This window comes from Bos indicus, chromosome 6 (genome assembly GCF_029378745.1).
Source record: "Bos indicus isolate NIAB-ARS_2022 breed Sahiwal x Tharparkar chromosome 6, NIAB-ARS_B.indTharparkar_mat_pri_1.0, whole genome shotgun sequence".
In the NCBI taxonomy this organism is placed as follows: Eukaryota; Metazoa; Chordata; class Mammalia; order Artiodactyla; family Bovidae; genus Bos; species Bos indicus.
In genome coordinates this window covers 27,535,539-27,557,649 of record NC_091765.1, presented here as the reverse complement: position 1 = coordinate 27,557,649, position 22,111 = coordinate 27,535,539, and the positions used below count along the sequence as shown (strand labels likewise).

Here is a 22,111-nt window from a genome sequence, read left to right as displayed (position 1 = left end):
CTCAGCTAAGCTACTTAAAATAACAAAATACACATCTGAGTGGAAAGATTGTTGTCTGAAACTAATTTCAGGAGTTATTTCTATGAAACCAAAAATGACTTAAATGCCTGTCTATTGTTAAGGCAACAAAAGAAATCATACATGAAATCTATTCATAACGAGCACAAATACAGCAATGATTCCTTGGTTAAACTGTCATTCTTGACAGTTTGGGAAAACAATTAATAATAATATAGGGAGTTTAGTGCAGGGAAGGCAGAGCCAAGCAAACATAAATGCAGGCTTTAGACTAGGTATACCTAACTTTACTGCTGATGAGCTATGTAAATTTGGGTAGGGTATTTAAACTTTCTGAGCCAGTTTCCTCATCAGTAAAGTGGAGATCCAACTTCCTGAATGGCATGGATATTGTTAGGATTAGTGGATTGCATGGAAAGGCCACTGTGACATAATGTGTCTCTTACAATCCTTATCCATCATAAAATTCTCTAGAATGAATGACATCAAAATAATACATTTTACTGTCGGAGGCTGAAAATCTGTATGCCAGGAAAAGAAAAAAGTAGGCATTACAATCAATTTGGAAAAAGTGAATTAGAAGACACAATGTACCTACTACTAAATGTTCTTTAAACCACAGGTGAAAGGGGAAAGAAAATCTAAGTTTCTTACAGTCTTAATACTTCAAAGAGGAATGCTATTCACAATGTGTACTTTTAGTAAGAAGTTATATTGGTAGAGGAAAGAAAAGACCATGAATAAGAAAGGAAAAACCTGAAGTTTTCAATTCTAGGCTTATGCTGCACACACTATTTTTTCCAATCCTCTGCTACTTTTTATAGGTCTGATATACTGAGAAAGAGTTTTGGAAGAATTCAAGGCTTCAGCTCTGAGTAGTTCTGTGAAACTGTTAGTCACTCAGTTGTATCCAACTCTGTGAATCCGTGAGCTGTATCCTGCCAGGCTCCTCTGTCCATGGATTCTCCAGGCAACACTAGAGTGGGTGGCCATTCCCATCTCCAGAGGATCTTCCCAACCCAGAGAACAAACCTGGGTCTCCTGCATTGCAGGCTGCTTCTTTACTCTCTGAGTCACCAGGAAAGCCCTGGTTACCAAGTAGCTCTGTAACCCTAAACTAGCCATGAATTCTGAGATGATTCCTCTATAAAATGAATATTTGGATCATTTGCACTAATTCTACAGTTTCCACCAGCTATGAAATTCAATACCTATAACCTTGTAATTTTAGTAACTGTCACTGAGCAGATTCCAGTAGGAGATAAGTGAAAAGTGTTTATTAAAACATTTGAAGGAGATTCCAAAATATGCCCAGAAGAAATTAAATCTTGTGCACAACAACTTTAGCTAGTTTCAAAATAAAATACAATAAACTATATTAGATTAAACATATAAGACAAAATGAAATACTGTTGGGGCACCTATGTAAGTATAAGGTATGGCAAACCAATAAAATTGGAATTTCAATTTATGTTATAGCTAGTAGAATCAGCTTTGTCAGTTTATATTGATATGCTTAATGTGTTTGTTATATGAAAATTATGTTTCATTAATTTATTTCATAAAGGCTATAAATGTTTGTACCTAAATAAGCTGGGCTCTATGCTAGCTCTAAGAATGATACCAGTGATTAAATATTTCACCTTTTAACAGGGATAGATGTTAATTACATAAATAATGATAAGTTCTGCAAAGGAAGAATTAAAACTGCAATGTGAAAAATTAACATAAAGTCTGGTATAGATTGTGGATTTATGAAGACATTTTTGAGGAAAGGACTTCATATTTTAGTTGCAAACCATAAATGAAAAGTTGAAAAAAAAAGTGTAGAGGGAACCTGAAAATACTACTTACTGTATGATTCCAACTATCTGACATTCTGGAAAAAAGCAAATTCCAGAGGCAGGAAAAAAAGATTATTGGTTGACAGGAGTTATGAGAGAGGGAAGGATGAACAGGCAGAGCACAAAGGGCGTTTAGAACAGTGAAACTAACTACTCTGTGATACTACAATGATGAGTCCATGGGACTGTGTGTGTTAGTCACTCAGTTGTGTCGACTCTGAGACCCATCGACTGTGGCCCACCAGGACCCTCTGTCCATGGAATTCTGCAGGCAAGACTATAAACTTGTCCAAACCCATACAGGTGTACAATATCAAGAGTGAATTCCATTATAGGTTATGGACTCTGTGTAACAGTTATGTGTCAATGTGAACCCTATCGTTTATAAAAAATGTATCACTCTGATGGAGGGATACTGGTAACAGAAGAGGCTATGCATGTTTGGAGGGTAAGGAACCTATGGGAAATACTTAAACTTTCAGCTCAAATTTTGCTGTGACCCTAAAAGTGCTCAAAAAAAAAGTATATTAAAAAACACACAGAAGAAGATTCAAGATGTGCAGGACCTGAAGCAGGAAATTTTTAAGTATTTGAAATAGAAGACATGGGTTTCTTGTCATTCTAAGACAGTCTTGTCCACCTAAGATATTTATCAAGTTAAATATGAGCTGTGAATGAATTCTAAACTAAAATCTAAGGCATTAAGTGCTCATGTAAAAGTATTATGCTAAAATGCTCTCTAACAATTATACAACTTTATTCCATAGTACTTGTTACCTAAAGTTTTAAATCATATATGTGTGTATGTGTATATGTTTTATATGTTTATATATATACACACATACATAGATATAATAGGACTTCCCTGGTGGCTCAGTGGTAAACAATCCACCTGCCAATACAAGAGCCAAGGGTTTGATCCCTGGGTCAGGAAGTTTCCCTGGAGAAGGAAATGGCAACCCACTCTAGTATTCCTGCCTGGGAAATCCCATGGACAGAGGAGACTAGGAGGCTATAGTCCACAGAGTCACAAAGAGTCAGACATGACTTAGCGATTAAGACACAATATAGATCTAACAAGTACCATCTCTAAATCTCCATACAACTTCAGTTCAAACATAGATACAAGGTAAACTAACATCTGTTTCAGTTTCTAATACGACGTAACAAATTAACCCAAAACTTAGTGACTTAAAAACATTTATTAAACCACTGGGTTCTATGACTCCAAAACACAGGCAGGGGGTGATGCGTCCTTATTGTATACTCAAAGCTGTTCTTTTCCCAGTAGTCATGTGTGGATGCGACAGCTGGACCATCAAGAAGGCTGAGCACTGAAGAACTGATGCTTTTGAATTGTGGTGCTAGAGAAGACTCCTGAGAGTTTCTTGGACTGAATGGAGATCAAACCAGTCCATCCTAAAGGAAATCAATCCCCAAAATTCATTGAAAGGACTGATGCTTAAGTTGAAGCTCCAATACTTTAGCCACCTGATGCAAGAAGCTGACTCATTGGAAAAGACCCTGACGCTGGGAGAGATTGAAGGCATGAAGAAGGGGTGACAGAGGATAAGACGGTTGGATGGCATCATCAACTCAATGGACAAGAGTTTGAGCAAACTTCAGGAGAAAACGAAGGAGAGGGAACCCTGGCGTGCCGCAGTTCTTAGGGTTGTAAAGAGTCAGACATGACTTAGCTGCTAAACAGCAACAACAATATCTCAAACTAGGAATATCTGAAGCTGGGGCTTATTTGTCAGCTGAGGGCTAGAATCCTCCAAAGCCTCCATAACTCACATATCTGGTGCCTGGGAGGGAATAACTGAAAGATGAGGACTGCTGGCTGTAGGTCCTAAATACGGCCCCACCACATGGCTTTGCATCCTCCCAGAATGTTGACTTAACAAGTAGTCAGACTTAAGAAGTAGCCAGGCTCCTTATATGGACTCTTTGGACTCCAAACACAAATATTCCAGAGAATAAAGTAAAAGCTCCATCACTTCTGGGGACTTGGCCTCTAAATTAATGCACTTCATTTCTGCTATATTCTGTTAACCATAAACAATTTGTATAGTACTAGTATTAATCATTCAGTCGTGTCCAACTTTTTGCAACCCCATGGACTGTATAGCCCACCAGGCTCCTCTGTCCATGGGATTCTCTAGGCAAAAATGATGCTGGAGTGGGTTGTAAGTCCACCTAAATTAGAAAGAGTACACAGACACCACCTATTAATTAAAGGAAGTGTGAAAGAATGTGTGGCAATTCCTTATTCCCACAACACCTAAAGCACTACCCTAATCATGAAAACAACAGCCTCTACTTCCAGATGTGCTGGGGAAGTCTACTTCTCCTCAGGAGATCATTATTTCTCCTAAAGAAATGTAAGCATTCTCAATCTAATTTTACTGCCACCTTGTATATTCTCTGCCTTGACTAGCCAGAGTGCGTCTTGTAACTTCTACCACATTCTCTCCTAGGGGCCTATATTGATTACTTTGATCACTATCCCATCATCCTAACAATCACTTCTCCCCTCAACATCTCATTAACACATATCAATGTAATAATATTTTAATTAATAACTTAATTATAATTAAGAAATAATATTTAGATAATGTTTTAATAATTCTATTAAATTCCTAAGTATCCAAGCTGATCTTTTAAGTTCCAGAATTTCACAGCCTAGTTTGACTAGAAAGCAATCATTTAAAAAATGAAGGAAATAATCAGCCAAGAATAAAGAAATAGCTATTCTATATTCAAATTTCTAAATATAAATTGAGAAGGCAATGTACCAGAGAAAGTACATTAAATAACAAAAACTAACTTTAAAATACATTTTAAATTATCACAACATTAAAAGTGAATGAAAACTGACTTATGGGACAAACATTAAGAAGAACAAACTGATAATATAATAATAGTAAATATGATAGATTTTGTTCATTTTCATTTTACAAAATATCTACTTTAGGGAACATAATTGTACAGATCTACTTTAATGTCATTTAACAATCTTGAGCTCATAGGTTTATTCTTTAAGCCTGATTAGAGCTAAATACAAATTTAAATATATAATACATCACATTTAATTTCATGGACTTTAAAGTTTACTTATTTTGCATGTGGACATTTTTTAGAATGCATTCATATAAATTTTCTGTCATTGTACATTGTACCAAATGGGATAATAAATGTGTCCATCTCATGTTACTACTGGTATGATAAACTGAGATAAAGTCAAGTCAAAATATTTAATACTCAGTATATGTTACTTATTATCATCATCATCATTATTGTTACTAAGAGCTCATGCTGGAAATATATACCTAGGCTTAAAAGTCTGAAATATTATATTGAAAAAATTAAAATGAAATTAACAAAAATAAACAAGTTTTTAAAATACAATTAGAGACTACAATAAACTAATTTAAAATACTGCACCTTACATAAATCACTAATTCAGTCAACTAATTTATCCTAAAACTTTTTATAAGAGGGAATAGCAAACAATGGTGTCACAATTTTTAATATTGCATTTTTATAAGAGAAAACAAAATTCTTTGCATGAAAAAATTTTCTCCAACTCAAACGACCTTTTATAGCTAAATTTAAAACTCCAGAAAAGAATATATATATTGAAAAAGTTAAGATGTCATTAGCTTTAATACTGAAAATGATCACCACTTAAAAATACAAATCTTTGCCAATACAAAGATAGTTCTGAATTACTGACCCTATTATTAGACACATATGTAATTTATTAAGCAGTACTGTATAACAGTCATTTTTTCAACTCTTTTTCATCCTTTATCTCATTTAATCCTCATAACCCTCTAACATGTTACTACAATTATTATTCCCATTTCATAAATAAGAAATGTATACTTAAGAAGCTTAAGTATTGTTTAAAGTCACACAGGCAAGCAATGGGATAACCAGGATTTAAGCCTGAAGTGTGTCTTACCCCAAAGCTCACGCTTTTAACCACTAACCATGCTGCCTTCCACAAGGTGAATGAAATTAATGACAATCTAATATCTGCCAGGCACTTTATATACTTTTTCTTTTTTACAGATGAAGAAATTCACAAAGGTTAAGTTGCTTGTATGTATTAAAGTTCCAGAACTTTTCCTTACTTAGTATTTCTTATAGTATGATCTATGGATTACTCATATGAAAGTCATTAGATGCTATTTTAAAAGTCAGATTCTTGAGTTTAGTTACAAAAATATGAATTTGATAAATCTTGGGCATGGCACTTTTTTTGTATGTTCCATATGAACTATTATAAAATGTTTGCTATATTCCCTGTATTATACAAGAATAAAATCCTTGTATATATCTATTTTATAAATAGTCGTACCACTTAATCCTCCTGCCCATTTTTCCCCTTTCCCTCTTGTGACAACCACCAGGTCTGCTTTCGGCAAGTCTTTTTATGTTTTGTCCTATTTTTCCATTTGTTTCATTTTTTAGACTTCACATATAAGTGAAAACATACAGTATTCCCCCTGTGACGTACTCCAGAGTTCTCAGGAGTGTGCACGTGTGTCTTTCTGATGAGAAGCTTTTTAATTTTTGACTTTAAAATCTCCTATGAGAGAATGAGAGATTCATTGTTGCTGCTTTGTCTCTAAGTCATGTCTGACTTTTTTGTGACTCCATGGACTATGGCTCACCAGACTCCTCAGTCCATGAGACTTCTCACACAAGAATACTGGAGTGGGTTGCCATTTTCTTCTCCAAGGGATCTTCCCAACTCACTGATCAAACCCGTGTCTCCTTCATTGGCAGCAGGATGCTTTACCACTGAGCCACCAAGGAATATTTATAACTGGCTAAAAAAAAAAAAAAAGATGAAACTTTGTCTCCAGAATATACACTTCTAACATCAGGTTGTTTTATTGATTAAAAGGCCTTCAGAAGGCCTTTTAAGCTTTCTAATATTAAAGTATCACTAAGTAATATTTATAGAAATAAGGAAAATGAGATACATGAATACTCTTTGGCTCTGGTTTATGAAACTCAAAGATACAGAGTTTTAGATATACTTCTGTTCTTGCATAGAAAATCCACCCTCAAAATGTTGTTTACAAAATTGGAAAAGAAACAAAGCCACTTCAGGAGTATTTAATAGTTGGCATTTATTATATATGATATTTACTACAGGCCAGGTATTGTGCTAAACCTTAAGAATTGTGGAAATTATTATCATCATTTTAAACATGAGGAACCTTAGGATTAGAGAAGTTAACTAATCTGACCAAGATTTTAAATGCAGTCTTAGAGCTGGGATTCAGATTCAAGGCAATTCGATTCCAAAGGCCTGACTTATGCCAGCTCCATTCCATACCCCCCACCACAACCACCACCTCCAGAATTACCACCATCACTGCAGCTATCACCATGACCACAAGCTCCCCATTTTTTGCCTCAACTTGTGTTTCTGAAGAAATAGTTTGCAGAGCACAATTAGAGTAGTAGTAGTTATAAGGACATGAAGTTAATATTCAAAACATACACTTGAAAAAGAATTTTCAATGGTAGAAACTAAAAATATATATTTTACCACACTACCCAGGAAATTATTACCCAAAGTAAAATGAAAGGACCACTGTAATATGTAATAGTGCTTCAATTTATATGGAAGTATGTCAACTACTAAAATACTTCAAGAAGCATTTTTGAGACTATGAAAATATAAATAGAAGGGTAAATGGGATAGTATTTTAAGTATAGGTGCAGTCACTTACTCTTTTGTATCTTGTGGCATTTGAAAATGTATGACCTAATGCAATTAGCAAGCAAGTATACAGTAAGAATTCGGTGTGAAAAATAATTAGGTTTATTAGGAATAAATGAATCCCAAAGCTCTAATCTATTTTCACATTTTAGGACAAAGAAAGCAATGCAATACAGGTTAACTTTCAAAATATATTTCACTTGCAGTTAAAGCCTGTTAATGAGAGAGCCTTATTAGGTAAAATGGTGTCACACTTTGACATGACACAGAAAAAACATCGACTAATAGATGGTTTTCAAAACTTTCATTCCTTACATTTATTTGCATCATATAACTACATACCAAACCAAGCATAACGAGGGAATTTTGACACTATTATACTTCATACAAGGATATTTCAAGTAAAGAAACTTTGGGAAATGATGACAGGTGTCTGCATTGCACCATCCTCTCATTACTCTCCACAGGTCTCCAGATTAGCCATTAATTACTTAATGAATTGTGCACATATGCTCAAAGATACCATAACAAGATTGTTTGCTGTGGTATTTTTATGCAAAGCAAAAAAAAGTAAACCAACCTATTTGTTCCTCACTAGAAGAATGAAAAGCCATGAATTACTCATATAACAGAATGTTATCAATAAGTAAAAATAATAAACAAAATCTACATATTTTGACATGAATACATCTAAAAAAAAATTAAGTCAAAAGACCCAGTTGCACATATGTAGTATGTGTCAATTTATGTAAAAAAAATTAAAAATAAGGAAAAGGGTATCAGGAGGACAAAAGTGAGTACAGCATTCAAGGCAGCAGTTAAAACCAAAGTAAAAGAAGAAAGACACAGAGATACAGCATATTCTTGGAATAGGCAGCAGTCCTCCATAAGAAACCGTCAGGAAAAGATGCTAGAAAGATAGACAGTCCAGACTGAAATGTTCTGATGGCTGTGCTAAAGAATTCGGACTTCACTATGTTGGAAATGGAGAGCCAGAAAAAGTATTCAATAGGAGGGTGAAATGAGTGGATCCACGCCTTAGAAAGATGACTGACTATCATATGCAGAGGCTGGTAACAGAATTAGGAGCCTGTTAAAATAATCCAGGTAAAGAACAGTATGTGACTTTCTCTGAGAACAGTGTTTGTTTTATCAGCATTATTTCAGGAGTAGATCTCAGTAGAAGACTAGAAATGTATACACAATCTCACAAGAAAAGGGGAATTATAAAAAGTTAGATTAAGTGGTATAAAATGAGAATAAAGTTATGATATCTGAGATGAAATCAGGGTAAGATAGAACTCAGGCAACCATCTGTAGACTGATAATAAAGCTGCAGGCAAAGAAGGAAACCTCATGGAAAACAGCACCATCAAAGAGGTGAAAGAAAAAGAAGCAAGTATTGCTTCAAAAACAAAAGGGAAGAAAATGTATTATTTAGCAAATGAAGAGACTAAATAAATGTATTTTAAAGATCTTTCCAGGCCTCTTGGTTCTTACCTAACAGATTTTTAGTTAAGAAAATACTTCACAAACTCTGACCTAGCTAGTCAACAAAATATATATATATTCTCTTGTGTCCTGGCTCATGAACTCTTAAAGATCACCAGGTGAAAGAAATCAAAGAGGACACTAATAGATGGAGAAATATACCATGTTCATGGATTGGAAGAATCAATATAGTGAAAATGAGTATACTACCCAAAGCAATCTATAGATTCAACGCAATCCCTATCAAGCTACCAATAGTATTCTTCACAGAGCTAGAACACATAATTTCACAATTTGTATGGAAATACAAAAAACCTCGAATAGCCAAAGCGATCTTGAGAAAGAAGAATGGAACTGGAGGAATCAACCTACCTGACTTCAGGCTCTACTACAAAGCCACAGTTATCAAGACAGTATGGTACTGGCACAAAGACAGAAATATTGATCAATGGAATAAATAGAAAGCCCAGAGATAAATCCACGCACATATGGACACCTTATCTTTGACAAAGGAGGCAAGAATATACAATGGATTAAAGACAATCTCTTTAACAAGTGGTGCTGGGAAATCTGGTCAACCACTTGTAAAAGAATGAAACTAGAACACTTTCTAACACCATTCACAAAAATAAACTCAAAATGGATTAAAGATCTAAACGTAAGACCAGAAACTATAAAACTCCTAGAGGAGAACATAGGCAAAACACTCGCCGACATACATCACAGCAGGATCCTCTATGACCCACCTCCCAGAATATTGGAAATAAAAGCAAAAATAAACAAATGGGACCTAATTAACCTTAAAAGCTTCTGCACATCAAAGGAAACTATTAGCAAGGTGAAAAGACAGCCTTCAGAATGGGAGAAAATAATAGCAAATGAAGCAACCAACAAACAACTAATCTCAAAAATATACAAGCAACTCCTACAGCTCAACTCCAGAAAAATAAACGACCCAATCAAAAAATGGGCCAAAGAACTAAATAGACATTTCTCCAAAGAAGACATACAGATGGCTAACAAACACATGAAAAGATGCTCAACATCACTCATTAGCAGAGAAATGCAAATCAAAACCACTATGAGGTACCATTTCACGCCAGTCAGAATGGCTGCGATCCAAAAGTCTACAAACAATAAATGCTGGAGAGGGTGTGGAGAAAAGGGAACCCTCTTACACTGTTGGTGGGAATGCAAACTAGTACAGCCACTATGGAGAACAGTGTGGAGATTCCTTAAAAAACTGGAAATAGAACTGCCTTATGATCCAGCAATCCCACTGCTGGGCATACACACTGAGGAAACCAGAAGGGAAAGAGACACGTGTACCCCAATGTTCATTGCAACACTGTTTATAATAGCCAGGACATGGAAGCAACCTAGATGTCCATGAGCAGATGAATGGATAAGAAAGCAGTGGTACATATACACAATGGAGTATTACTCAGCCATTAAAAAGAATACATTTGAATCAGTTCTAATGAGGTGGATGAAACTGGAGCCTATTCTACAGAGTGAAGTAAGCCAGAAGGAAAAACATAAATACAGTATACTAACGCATATATATGGAATTTAGAAAGATGGTAACAATAACCCGGTGTACGAGACAGCAAAAGAGACACTGATGTATAGAACAGTCTTATGGACTCTGTGGGAGAGGGAGAGGGTGGGAAGATTTGGGAGAATGGCATTGAAACATGTAAAATATCATGTAAGAAACGAGTTGCCAGTCCAGGTTCGATGCACGATACTGGATGCTTGGGGCTAGTGCACTGGGACGACCCAGAGGGATGGTATGGGGAGGGAGGAGGGAGGAGGGTTCAGGATGGGGAACACGTGTATACCTGTGGCGGATTCATTTTGATATTTGGCAAAACTAATACAATTATGTTAAATTTAAAAATAAAATAAAATTAGAAAAAAAAAATCACCAGGATGCATAGGTTACAGTCTATGTATAGTGTATTTAAAACTAGATATAGGTCTGAAGGAAGTGACTAATAATGCTTCAGTGAAAGATAAAACCTTATAGAATCAGATATGGGAGTATAGTCTGAAGCATAGTAAAGAAATCAGAAACATACCGATAGAATGTAGTTTTGACTTGATTAACACTAATGCTCTATTTAATTTTCATTGTAATTTTTCTTTTGGACGCTTAAGTCATTATAATGCTAAGAAGGTTATCCGTTTTAAAATAGTTATAGTAAAGCAACTCTACATGTGCAGTAGCCAAATTTAATATAACCAATTAAATTTATTCTCAATGTGTGGAAGACTTCTCATTATAGACAACTGCTATGAAAAGTACATTTTTATAATCACTATATTACTAAAACTTAAAGAGAAAAAGATATCTTTTATAATATTAAAAATAAAACCCTATCAACCAAGAAAAACAAACTACTTTAAATTGTTGATAACACTTTCAATGCATAATTACAGTCCTAATCTTAAGAATTCATTTTAAAAATATTTAACATGTTTTCATAACATTAGATATGTTTCATCCCTGTGGTTCCAGTGGTTTTCTCAAGACACTCCCACATGGACAAAATTAATAAATCATAATAAAATAAGCCTAAATATAGAATTAAATAAAATATAATTTTCCAGCAGTTCCTGAAAGATTTAATAATTTTCAAACAATTATTAAAGAGGAATCAGTGCTTAGTCATGATTTGCTCATTCAGTTATTTTGCTCAAGTATTGAAATAATTATTCAGATAGTTTATATAATATAGCATTTCTTGAAACAGAACTCTGAGACTCCTTTTTAATTTAATAGTGCAACTAGAGAAAGCATATAAGTAAAACAATGAGCTGTGGACCACAGAGCGTTCCTCTGAGCCCTTATGCTCTTTTCTCTTATTCTGATAAATTTATTCTTAACCTTGCCTATTATTACATAAGAAACCACTGCTGAGAACTGCAGTTAGCACAGCAATGAAACTTTAATATCACCTTCCCTGTTACAAGTTGTGTGATTTTCTGTCATTACCAGTATAGCTTAGATTGAGATATGAAGGCAGGTGCACTGACACACTGGATAACCATATACTATTTAAAGGACACAGTAGTAGTTTCACAGGAGGGGAGAGAAGCCCCACAACAGGTCCCATGTCATGTCGTCAATCACAGGCCTGCCACACTAATGACCAAGGAGATGCAGGGCGCCACGGCAATGAGGACATTGTCTCCTCCTCTGGAAAAGGCGTGCCTGTATACCACTGCGCTCTGTCTTCCGCTGCTTCCCGCCTCTCTGGCTTTTGTTCTCCCTGACAGTGAACGCGATCCTGAGAATGCGACCTATCCATCATCCTTTCTTCCTGAAAGGCACCTTGACTATGGTTAATGACTGTAATAAGACCAAACAATACATACCAAACCCCAAGCTCTTCTATTCAGCGTCTCTGAAAATGGGCTCCATTGAGACAACAAAAGGACCGAAGGATTGCACTAGAAAGGCGAGTATTTCATAACATCTCATTTAATTTGTTGCTCTGCTGCTGCTGCCGCTGCTGCTAAGTTGCTTCAGTCATGTCCAACTCTGTGCGACCCCACAGCCGCCAGCCCATCAGGCTCCCCGGTCCCTGGGATTCTCCAGGCAAGAACACTGGAGTGGGTTGCCATTTCCTTCTCCAATGCATGAAACTGAAAAGTGAAAGTGAAGTCGCGCAGTCATGTCCAACTCTTGGCGACCCCATGGACTGCAGCCTACCAGGCTCCTCTGTCCATGGGATTTTCAGGCAAGAGTACTGGAGTGGGGTGCCATCGCATTCGCTGAATTTCTTCCTCTAGTTCACATCACATTCAGAGAGGAAATGTAACTGAAAAGTGATGGGACTGAATATCTTGTGTGGATCATAAAAACAGCAGCAGTGTATGATAAGTAAACATTCTACACATGTATAAACTTAGACACTCAAGCCTTGTACATTTTATTGTGAACCCCATATTACCAGCACACACATTATGGAATGTTTTTAATCAAAACAAAAAAAATGTGAGAGATATTTTTATAAAAAAAAAAAAAAAAAAAACTATCCAGCAGCTATTACTGCTACTGGTACTACTTCCTTAAGCAGTTCTTTGCAAAAAACTACCCTCAGCAGATCCATCCCTTTTGTCTTGTCACTTTAATAAAGCTGTTGTTGTTGTTTAGTCGCTAAGTCCTGTCCAAATCTTTTGCGACCCTTTGGACTGTAGCCCTCCAGGCTCCTCTGTCCATGGGATTTCCCAGGCAAGAATCCTGGAGTGGGTTGCTATTTCCTTCTCCAGGGGATCTTCACAACCCAGGGATCAAACCCATGTCTCCTGCATTGGCAGGTGGGTTCTTTACCACTGAGCCACCAGGGAAGCCTTTAATAAAGCTTTGTTGTTGTTGTACTTCAGTCACTAAGTCATGTCTGACTCCTTGTGACCCCATGGGCTGTAGCACATCAGGCTTCTCTGTCTTCCACTATCTTCCCGAGTTGGCTCAAATTCATATCCATTGAGTTGGTGATGCTATTTAACCATCTCATCCTCTGCTGCCACCTTCTCCTCCTGTCTTCAATCATTCCCAGCATCAAGGTCTTTTCCAGTGAGTTGGCTCTTCGTGTCAGGTGGCCAAAGAATTGAAGCTTCAGCTGTATATTGCAATAAAGCTATATATTACAACTAACTTTTAAACCAGCCACCTCCATGCTCTACTCATCTCTGGCCTAAGCACACTTTCAAATCTTTTGATTACAAAATGTCTAACCTGTTGACTCTCTCCAAAGATCAAAAAAGTAGAAATGAATAATTAACAGATGACTAGATCTTTTCCCCTGGAGAAGGAAATGGTAACCCAATCCAATATTCTTGCCTGTGAAATCCCATGTACAGAGGAGCCTGGTGGGCTATAGCCTATGCAGCCCAAAGAGATGGATACAACTTAGCAACTAAATAGCAAACATCTTTTCCCCAGCTTCCCTTTCAGTAAACTTGTGAACAGACTGTGAACAAGATAGCTTTTAAATAAAGATCACAAGGAGTCGACACATCTGGACACAGCGGGAAATAAGGAGCAGGCTGATTCCCTACCTGAGTGAGTGAGATTGTTTCTCCTTTTTCCCTTTAAAACTTTCATGGCTGAGCAAAATCTTCAGAGTTGGTCTGGGACAAGAATCTGTCTTCTCCCCAGACGTCTGGCCTTCAGATGAAAGCAATTTTTCCATTCCTCCTGGCACTTGCCTCTCAAGGACTGATTTTTGAGCAGCATCTGGACCTGAGTTTAGTAATACCACTACCACTATTATTATCATTTTTACTACTTGTATTGTTGCTGCTGTGATAGCTACGTGTCAGGCACTGTAAGGTACTTCCAAGATATATAGAGTTAAAGGAAAGGAATTTTAGGGGTGGATCTCAAGACAACACAGCTGAGTTTATCCTAAGGAGTTCTGTATGAACTTGAACTGCCTAGAGCAAGAAGACAGGTTCCCTGGTGGCTCAGATAGTAAAGAATCTGCCTGCAATGCTGGAGACCTGGGTTTGATCCTTGAGTTTGGAATATCCCCGCAGAAGGGAATGGTTACCCACTCCAGTATTCCAGCCTGGAGAATTCCATGGACAGTGGAGCCTGGCAGGCTACAGTCATCTTTTCTAGTCATAGGAAGGTATCTGATGATGGTGTGTGGAAGACACCAAAAGACTGTAAAATTCATGTTAAAAATCTATTAGTGGGATAGGGGAGGCATCCAGTTACTGGGTTCTATGTTATGTTCAGGATGGGGATCACATGTATACCTGTGGTGTATTCATTTTGATATTTGGCAAAACTAATACAATTATGTAAAGTTTAAAAATAAAATAAAATTAGAAAAAAAAAATCCAGGAAATCAATGCCTTTTTGAATTTTCCCTGTTATCTCTATATTTGCAGCAGTTTCTAAACCTGAGCAAAAATAGGTACTGGGTATAATACAACTTAATGTTTGGAAAAAAAACTAGTACCAGTGATGTTTTCAAAAATGAGCAAATTAGAATCACTAGATCTACTGTAAATAAGCCTGTAGGGGAAAAAGTCCTTGATACATTCCATCTAAGAAACAAACAGAAGCCGCTTACAGAAGGAAGTTACAGGAAAAGATACCAGTGCGTTTATAGTTGATACTACAAATATGGTAGGTAAAATCAGCTTCCAATGAACAATCATATTTACAATCTTAAAAGAAAAGGCAGATATTTCACACAGACTTTTTAACATGTAGTCCTCTATAATAAATATTTAATAATTTCACAGTCACAAGTAAACAGCCCTTGGGACTTTAAAAACAAATGATTCAATATTACTTTGCCTTTTGTAGCTGATAGATTTAAAGAAAAATTCAAATTTATGAAAACTAAATAAAAATAAACATACATTTAACTTAAATATTTTGGTAACTGTTATACAAATATTCATCAATCCCTTTTTTCATCTAAACAGATGTAATGATTTGCTCAGGGCTTGTCTTAAAGCACCAAGAGTCTTGCATTCTTTCAAAAGTCTTCATTAAACTGTCAACTGAGGCTTGTACCCTCTGGCTTCAGTTATATTTTCTACCAGGATTAAATTAAGAATATGAAGCTTTATATTGTTTTTCTTTTCACCTTGGCAGGCTCCTATAACTAACTATGAAAATAATTAAAGTGCAGAAACATACATGATTTTTCTATCCTATCCTATCTCTTTATTACAGTGTAGAACACATCTGACATTTTGTAATACATGTACACACATATTTTAAGTATATACTTTTGTAATCAGTTTATATCATCTGAATGAAATTTCTCATTTTGTGTTTTAAATTTGAATTTGCTTGAAAGGATGATTTAGTTCATCATAAATTACCCATGTCAAGCAGTTTATCACACATGTGCTCAAAATATCCAACCGGATATCTAACAATGACCCAAAGGGTTTAGCACAATGTATGCATATTATAATATATTCTGATTAAATCGTTTAAGTCTAGTCCATAAGGGATATTTCTCTCTGAAGTTTCTATCAATGGACTTAGCCACTCACTGGTGATCTCTCCCTTTTTTGATCTTCTCTAATGCTTATCATTCATACCACTTGTGAAATGTTAACTAGTCTCTGCTAGGATAGGTCCTGTTCATCTAACCAGACTGGAAGTTCTTTGAGAGCAAAAGTGCCTTACTTTGTTGTATCTCCAGTTGTAGATAGCAACAGGTGATTCATGTAACAAAGGTTCAAAAATTTTTTTTAAATCTGATGATAATGAAAAAAGGAGGAGGAGGAATAGAAGGGGCAGAAGCAGAAATTTAGGAAATATATTATTATAAGGATATTGAAAATTTAAAGTGTAATTCATAAAATTCAGAACATAGGAAGGTAAGACTCCGGCTGGTTATTTTGGGAAGGTGATAATATAGCAGCAAATTGGTCAAAATAGCTCAAACTACTAAAGCAATAATCACATTTTACTTGGGTATGCTCATTTCACATATAATTTTGTGGACCCTAGACTCAGTTTTTCACCCTCAAAACAGAATAGCATAATGGAAGGAATGGTACTGAATGCTCTGCAACCAATCCTTTAAACATATCCAGAGTTATAGAATGAGTGAACATTCAAGTTACCCTAACTTCAAATGGTCAGTTCCTTTTAACACAGTGGAAAATCCCATGGATGGTGGAGCCTTGTAGGCTGCAGTCCATGGGGTCGCTAAGAGTCGGACACGACTGAGTGACTTCACTTTCACTTTTCCCTTTCACGCACTGGAGAAAGAAATGGCAACCCACTCCAGTGTTCTTGCCTAGAGAATCCCAGGGACGGGGAAGCCTGGTGGGCTTCCGTCTATGAGGTTGCACAGAGTCGGACACGACTGAAGTGACTTAGCAGCAGCAGCAGCAGCTTTAAGCAGTGAGGCACTATATTTCTATTGATAACATTAAAAGAGACTAACCAAAGCAGGTATTTATTCATTCTCACACTTGAAACATTTATATTTCTAATAATTTTGATCTAAATCCTGAAATTCAAATGTTAGATAAAACAAAATTCTTGATATAATAGTGATGATAATATACTTAGTGGAAACAGGGTGCATTAGATTAGAGCAAAGAAATATTTAGGCTTACCTCAGTACTGCCACTAACTAACCGTTATGACCTGATAATACTTTTCATATATGAACCTGGTGTGATACACAAATATTTTAATGCTAATGCAATATAGGAAGCAGAGGAGGGAGGGAGGAAGGATGGAAGGGAAAGGAGAAGGAAAGGAGGGAGGGAACAGAGACAGGACGCACTAGATTAAAAGGCAGTAAAACCTTAGTCCTGATTTCAGCATTGCCACTAACTCAATAACATGACCTTGCAAAGTCACTTAAACTTTGCAGATTATGGTGCCTCAACATAAAATGATGGCATTTGGAGGGTGTATTCTCAAAGGTTTCCACAAATTCTAAAATGCTGTGTCTTATTAAATTAATCAAAGTTAAATCATTAGCTGTACTGCTATGCAATATTCTTAAATTGTAAAGCAAATGACTTGTTTCCCTTATAACCAGAGCAGACAAAAACTTGCACTTTTAAATTTTTCTGATGGTTTTTTGTCTCATATGTAAGTAGTTTCATCAGAAGACAAGAAGAGGTAGTGCTACTCTGAAAAAAGAGAATTACTCATACGAGCAACTTTCTGAATTAGCCATTTTTATTTCAATCTTTAACAAATTTAGATTGGTAGTTTTCCATTTTTTTCCAAAATTAAAAGTATGAAGTACAGTTCTTTTTCTTGAAAGCCAATTACCTAAGCATTTTAGGCAATATGGATACTGTCCTAAAGCAATAGCCTTAAAGGATATTTAGGTACTATAGTTCATAAGCCATAACAGGCTCTTTGCAACTCAATATTGTTACCGACCCAGTAAAAATGCTTGAAAGGAACTCTAAAGTGGTTCGATGTGTTGAAAAGTTGAGTAGTATGACACGGCATTCACTGCTTTTTTAATAATGCTGCCATTTTCTTAGCAGATGATGCAGAACCAATTATAGCTATCATAACAATTTAATCATGAAAAAATGATGATGACTAAGTTGTAATAGCCTGACCAATTTACTGTAGTTTACAAAGCCAGATTTAATAGTATTTTTTTTTTTAACACTCTGAGACATACCTGTATTCTTCAAAAGATAGTGTAGCAGAGACTGCTAATTGGTTTTAATATCCTAATTTTTAGCTGGGCCCCTTACAGCTGAATGTAGCCATGTATCTAAACCACTGGCTTTGTAAAGAAAATTGTTATCCAATTACAACAGTAACATCTTGTAGCAAATTTGGGGGATATTTCCTTCAAGAGAAGAGGGGACACCCTTCCCCTCACCCTCTGGTACATGGAACAAGATGTGATGTCTGATAGCCCTTTTGAATCAGAAAGATAAAGGCCACAGGCCAGGACTGCTAAATGATAAGCTGGTTGAAGCCCATGTACCTGGTGACTTTGTGGATTCTCTGTAACAGCACCAGACTGCCTGTCTCTTACATGAAAGAGAAAGAAATTACTACAGCTATTTTGAGTTTTCTTCCATACACAGCTGAGAATGTGGTTCCTAGGCCGCCTCAGTCTTGTCCAACTCTTTGTCACCCTATGGACTGTAGCCCACCAGGCTCCTCTGCCCATGGGATTCACCAGGAAATGATTCTAGAGTGGGCTGCCAGACTCTCCTCCAGGGGATCTTCCCAATCCAGGATCAAACCTGCGTGTCTTATGTCTCCTGTGCTGGCAAGCAGATTCCTTACCAATCAGTATTTCTAAGATCAGGAAGTTATTTTAGTTCTCATTAAAATTGTAAATAAACATATCTTAAAGAATCAAGAAAAATCATACTAATCACCATTTAGTGAGAAAAAAATAGTAAGAGGAAATGCTAGATATTATAGGAAGGATATACCTCAAAAATACCCAAATTTCACTTAATCAGACATATTTAGCACATAATCTAAATATAAGAGTACACTCTACACATGGACATCACCATATGCTCAACACTGAAATCAGATTGATTATATTCTTTGCAGCTAAAGATGGAGAAGCTCTATAAAGTCAGCAAAAACAAGACAAGGAGCTGACTGTGGCTCAGATCATGAACTCCTTATTGCCAAATTCAGACTTAAATTGAAGAAAGTACGGAAAATCACTAGACCATTCAGTTCAGTTCAGTTCAGCTCAGTTGCTCAGTTGTGTCCAATTATTTGTGACCCCATGATTCACAGCACGCCAGGCCTCCCTGTCCGTCACCAACTCCCAGAGTTCACTCAGACTCACATCCATCAAATCAGTGATGCCATCCAGCCATCTCATCCTCTGTCATCCCCTCCTCCTCCTGCCCCCAATCCCTCCCAGCATCAGAGTCTTTTCCAATGAGTCAACTCTTCGCATGAGGTGGCCAAAGTACTGGAGTTTCAGTTTTAGCATCATTCCTTCCAAAGAAATCCAAGGCTGAGCTCCTTCAGAATGGACTGGTTGGATCTCCTTGCAGTCCAAGGGACTCTCAAGAGTCTTCTCCAACACCACAGTTCAAAAGGATCAATTCTTCGGCACTCAGCTTTCTTCACAGTCCAACTCTCACATCCATACATGACCACTGGAAAAACCATAGCCTTGACTAGACAGACCTTTGTTGGCAAAGTAATGTCTCTGCTTTTCAATATGCTATCTAGGTTGGTCATAACTAGACAGTTGACAACTAAAATGGTTATAAAATTAAGCTTCGTTGATCCCTACCATAGCATCCAATTTCTCCCATAAATGTTTTTTGCACTGATGAGAGCATGTCCTGGGATAAGGCAATGGCAACCCACTCCATGAAAACTCCCATGGGCTGCCATCTACGGGGTTGCACAGTCGGACACGACTGAAGCGACTTAGCAGTAGCAGCAGCAGCAGCAGAGCATGTCCTGAAATATTCTAATAAGTTTCCTTTCCTCATTTCTGTATAGAACATGAAATGAGCCTATTCATATCAGAGGTCAAAACCCCTGCTCAATTAAACATTCTCCACATTATCTAAAACTTGTATTTTCTCGTTAAGAATGGTTGTTATCTTAGACCTTTTCACTTCGGTTTTACTTCCATTGGCACTAATAGGTTTCTCTTTGGGTCTGCATTTGTTCAGAAAATACCGTTAGAGTAGTTACTATGTTCCTGCATATGAGAGACAAATAGAAAATCACCTGTTTTAAGTGAGATGCAGATGCCAACATCCTAACAGTGGGTAATACTGTATACGCTTGAGGAGGAATCACATACTATAGATTTTTTAAAATTCTTAAAGTCATTGAAGCTTTTAGGGATAAATTCATTAAAGCCAAATCCCTATATAGTTGTGATTACAGTTACTATGTATGTATTAGCCATGTACAAGATGGTCTTGGAGGCTGGGAAAGCATAAGGAAGAAATGTTGTTTTGTTATTTTGTTGTTGAGGGCCTTATGAGTAGCATAGTCTAATCATCAAGAGTTAACTTTTTTGATAAAACAGACATTGGAGCTCTACTAACTTTTTTACCTCCTCCTCCTTCATTCATATCCAGAGAATTTGAAAACTGAGCCCCAAACTCCCCATATTTAAAATGGGGCTGTTAATAGGATCTATTTAATTGTACATTTTAAGTGTTATGAAAAAAGTAGGTATGCTGGCTAGCCCATAGTAAGTGCTGATTATGTTATTTATACTTGTATTTTAATCTTTTTTTTTTTTTATCATTGGTAGGCTCTATTTTAAAAACAAGAAATTTTGTAGGTGTAATCTGTTTTTGTTTAGTCGCTAAGTGGTGTCCAACTCTTTTGTGACTTCATGGACTGTAGTCCACCAGGCTTCTCTCTGTTCATGGAATTTCCCAACCAAGAATATTGGAGTTGGTTGCCATTTCCTTCCCCAGGGGAATCTTCCAGACCAAGGGATTGAACCCATGTCTACTGCTTGGCAGGTGGATTCTTAACCACTGAGCCACCTGGGAAGCCTGTGTAATCTATTAGTAAGTACTTAATTTTGAATTCTATTGTATTTGCATATAAATTATTTCAAAATGTTTGTGTGTTAACTATTCCTCTTAAGTGGATCTTTCCTTAGTTTCTTTACTATATATTAGCAGAGAAATTGTTACTGGAAACTGTCCATGTCCGTGATGCTGAATGAGAATGAGGAGGCCAAGTGTTTGAAAATAAAGGAAAGAGAATTTTATTGATTTGCCAATGAGGAGGGTAGTAGACAAACACCTTAAGAATTATTGTCCTGCCTTCTAAGAGAAAGCAGGTGTATTTAAAGAAAAGTTTGAGGGGCTTTACGTGACCATTGCCACATATAGTTTTGTTGAGATTGGTTATTTCATAATATTATCTCCGTCTGTTTCGGTCCTCTGGTTGTTTAAGACCTCTGGTTCCAGTCAACATATTCCATTTTTGATAATCTTGGTTTGCTGACTTCATGGCCTTGAGTTTCTGTAGTTAGGCGGAACAAATAGAAACACTGAGAATGCTTACCCAGGTTCAGTTCAGTTCAGTCGCTCAGTCACGTCCGACTCTTTGCACCCCATGAATCACAGCAAGCCAGGCCTCCCTGTCCATCACCAACTCCCGGAGTTCACTCAGACTCACGTCCATTGAGTCAATGATGCCATCCAGCCATCTCATCCTCTGTCGTCCCCTTCTCTTCCTGCCCCCAATCCCTCCCAGCATCAGAGTCTTTAGCAATGAGTCAACTCTTTGCATGAGGTGGCCAAAGTACTGGAGTTTCAGCTTTAGCATCATTCCTTCCAAAGAAATCCCAGGGCTGATCTCCTTCAGAATGGACTGGTTGGATCTCCTTGCAGTCCAAGGGACTCTCAGAAGTCTTCTCCAACACCACCAAAGTACTGGAGTTTCAGCTTTAGCATCATCCTTCCAAAGAAATCCCTTCCAAAGAAATACATCCTTCCAAAGAAAAACAGAATACAGTAAATTTTGTTTTCTTTAATTTTAAGTGTGACT

General features: G+C 36.7%; 1 protein-coding gene across 5 annotated transcripts in view; it reads right to left on the bottom strand.

Annotated features, from left to right (window-relative positions):
• STPG2 (sperm tail PG-rich repeat containing 2) overlaps positions 1 to 22,111 on the bottom strand; it is a 625,295-nt gene that overhangs the window by 215,687 nt on the left and 387,497 nt on the right. For 2 of the 5 annotated variants that reach the window (XM_070791177.1, XM_070791180.1), the window contains exon 12: positions 15,523 to 22,054. The exons of 1 other annotated variant lie outside the window; for it this stretch is intronic. In XM_070791177.1, coding sequence (XP_070647278.1) covers positions 21,650 to 22,054 — 405 coding nt within the window. In that variant the 3' untranslated portion in view covers positions 15,523 to 21,649. Of the gene's footprint in view, positions 1 to 15,522; positions 22,055 to 22,111 lie in introns of those variants that run through there. 2 more of the 5 variants (XM_070791176.1, XM_070791179.1) reach the window with 1 other exon arrangement.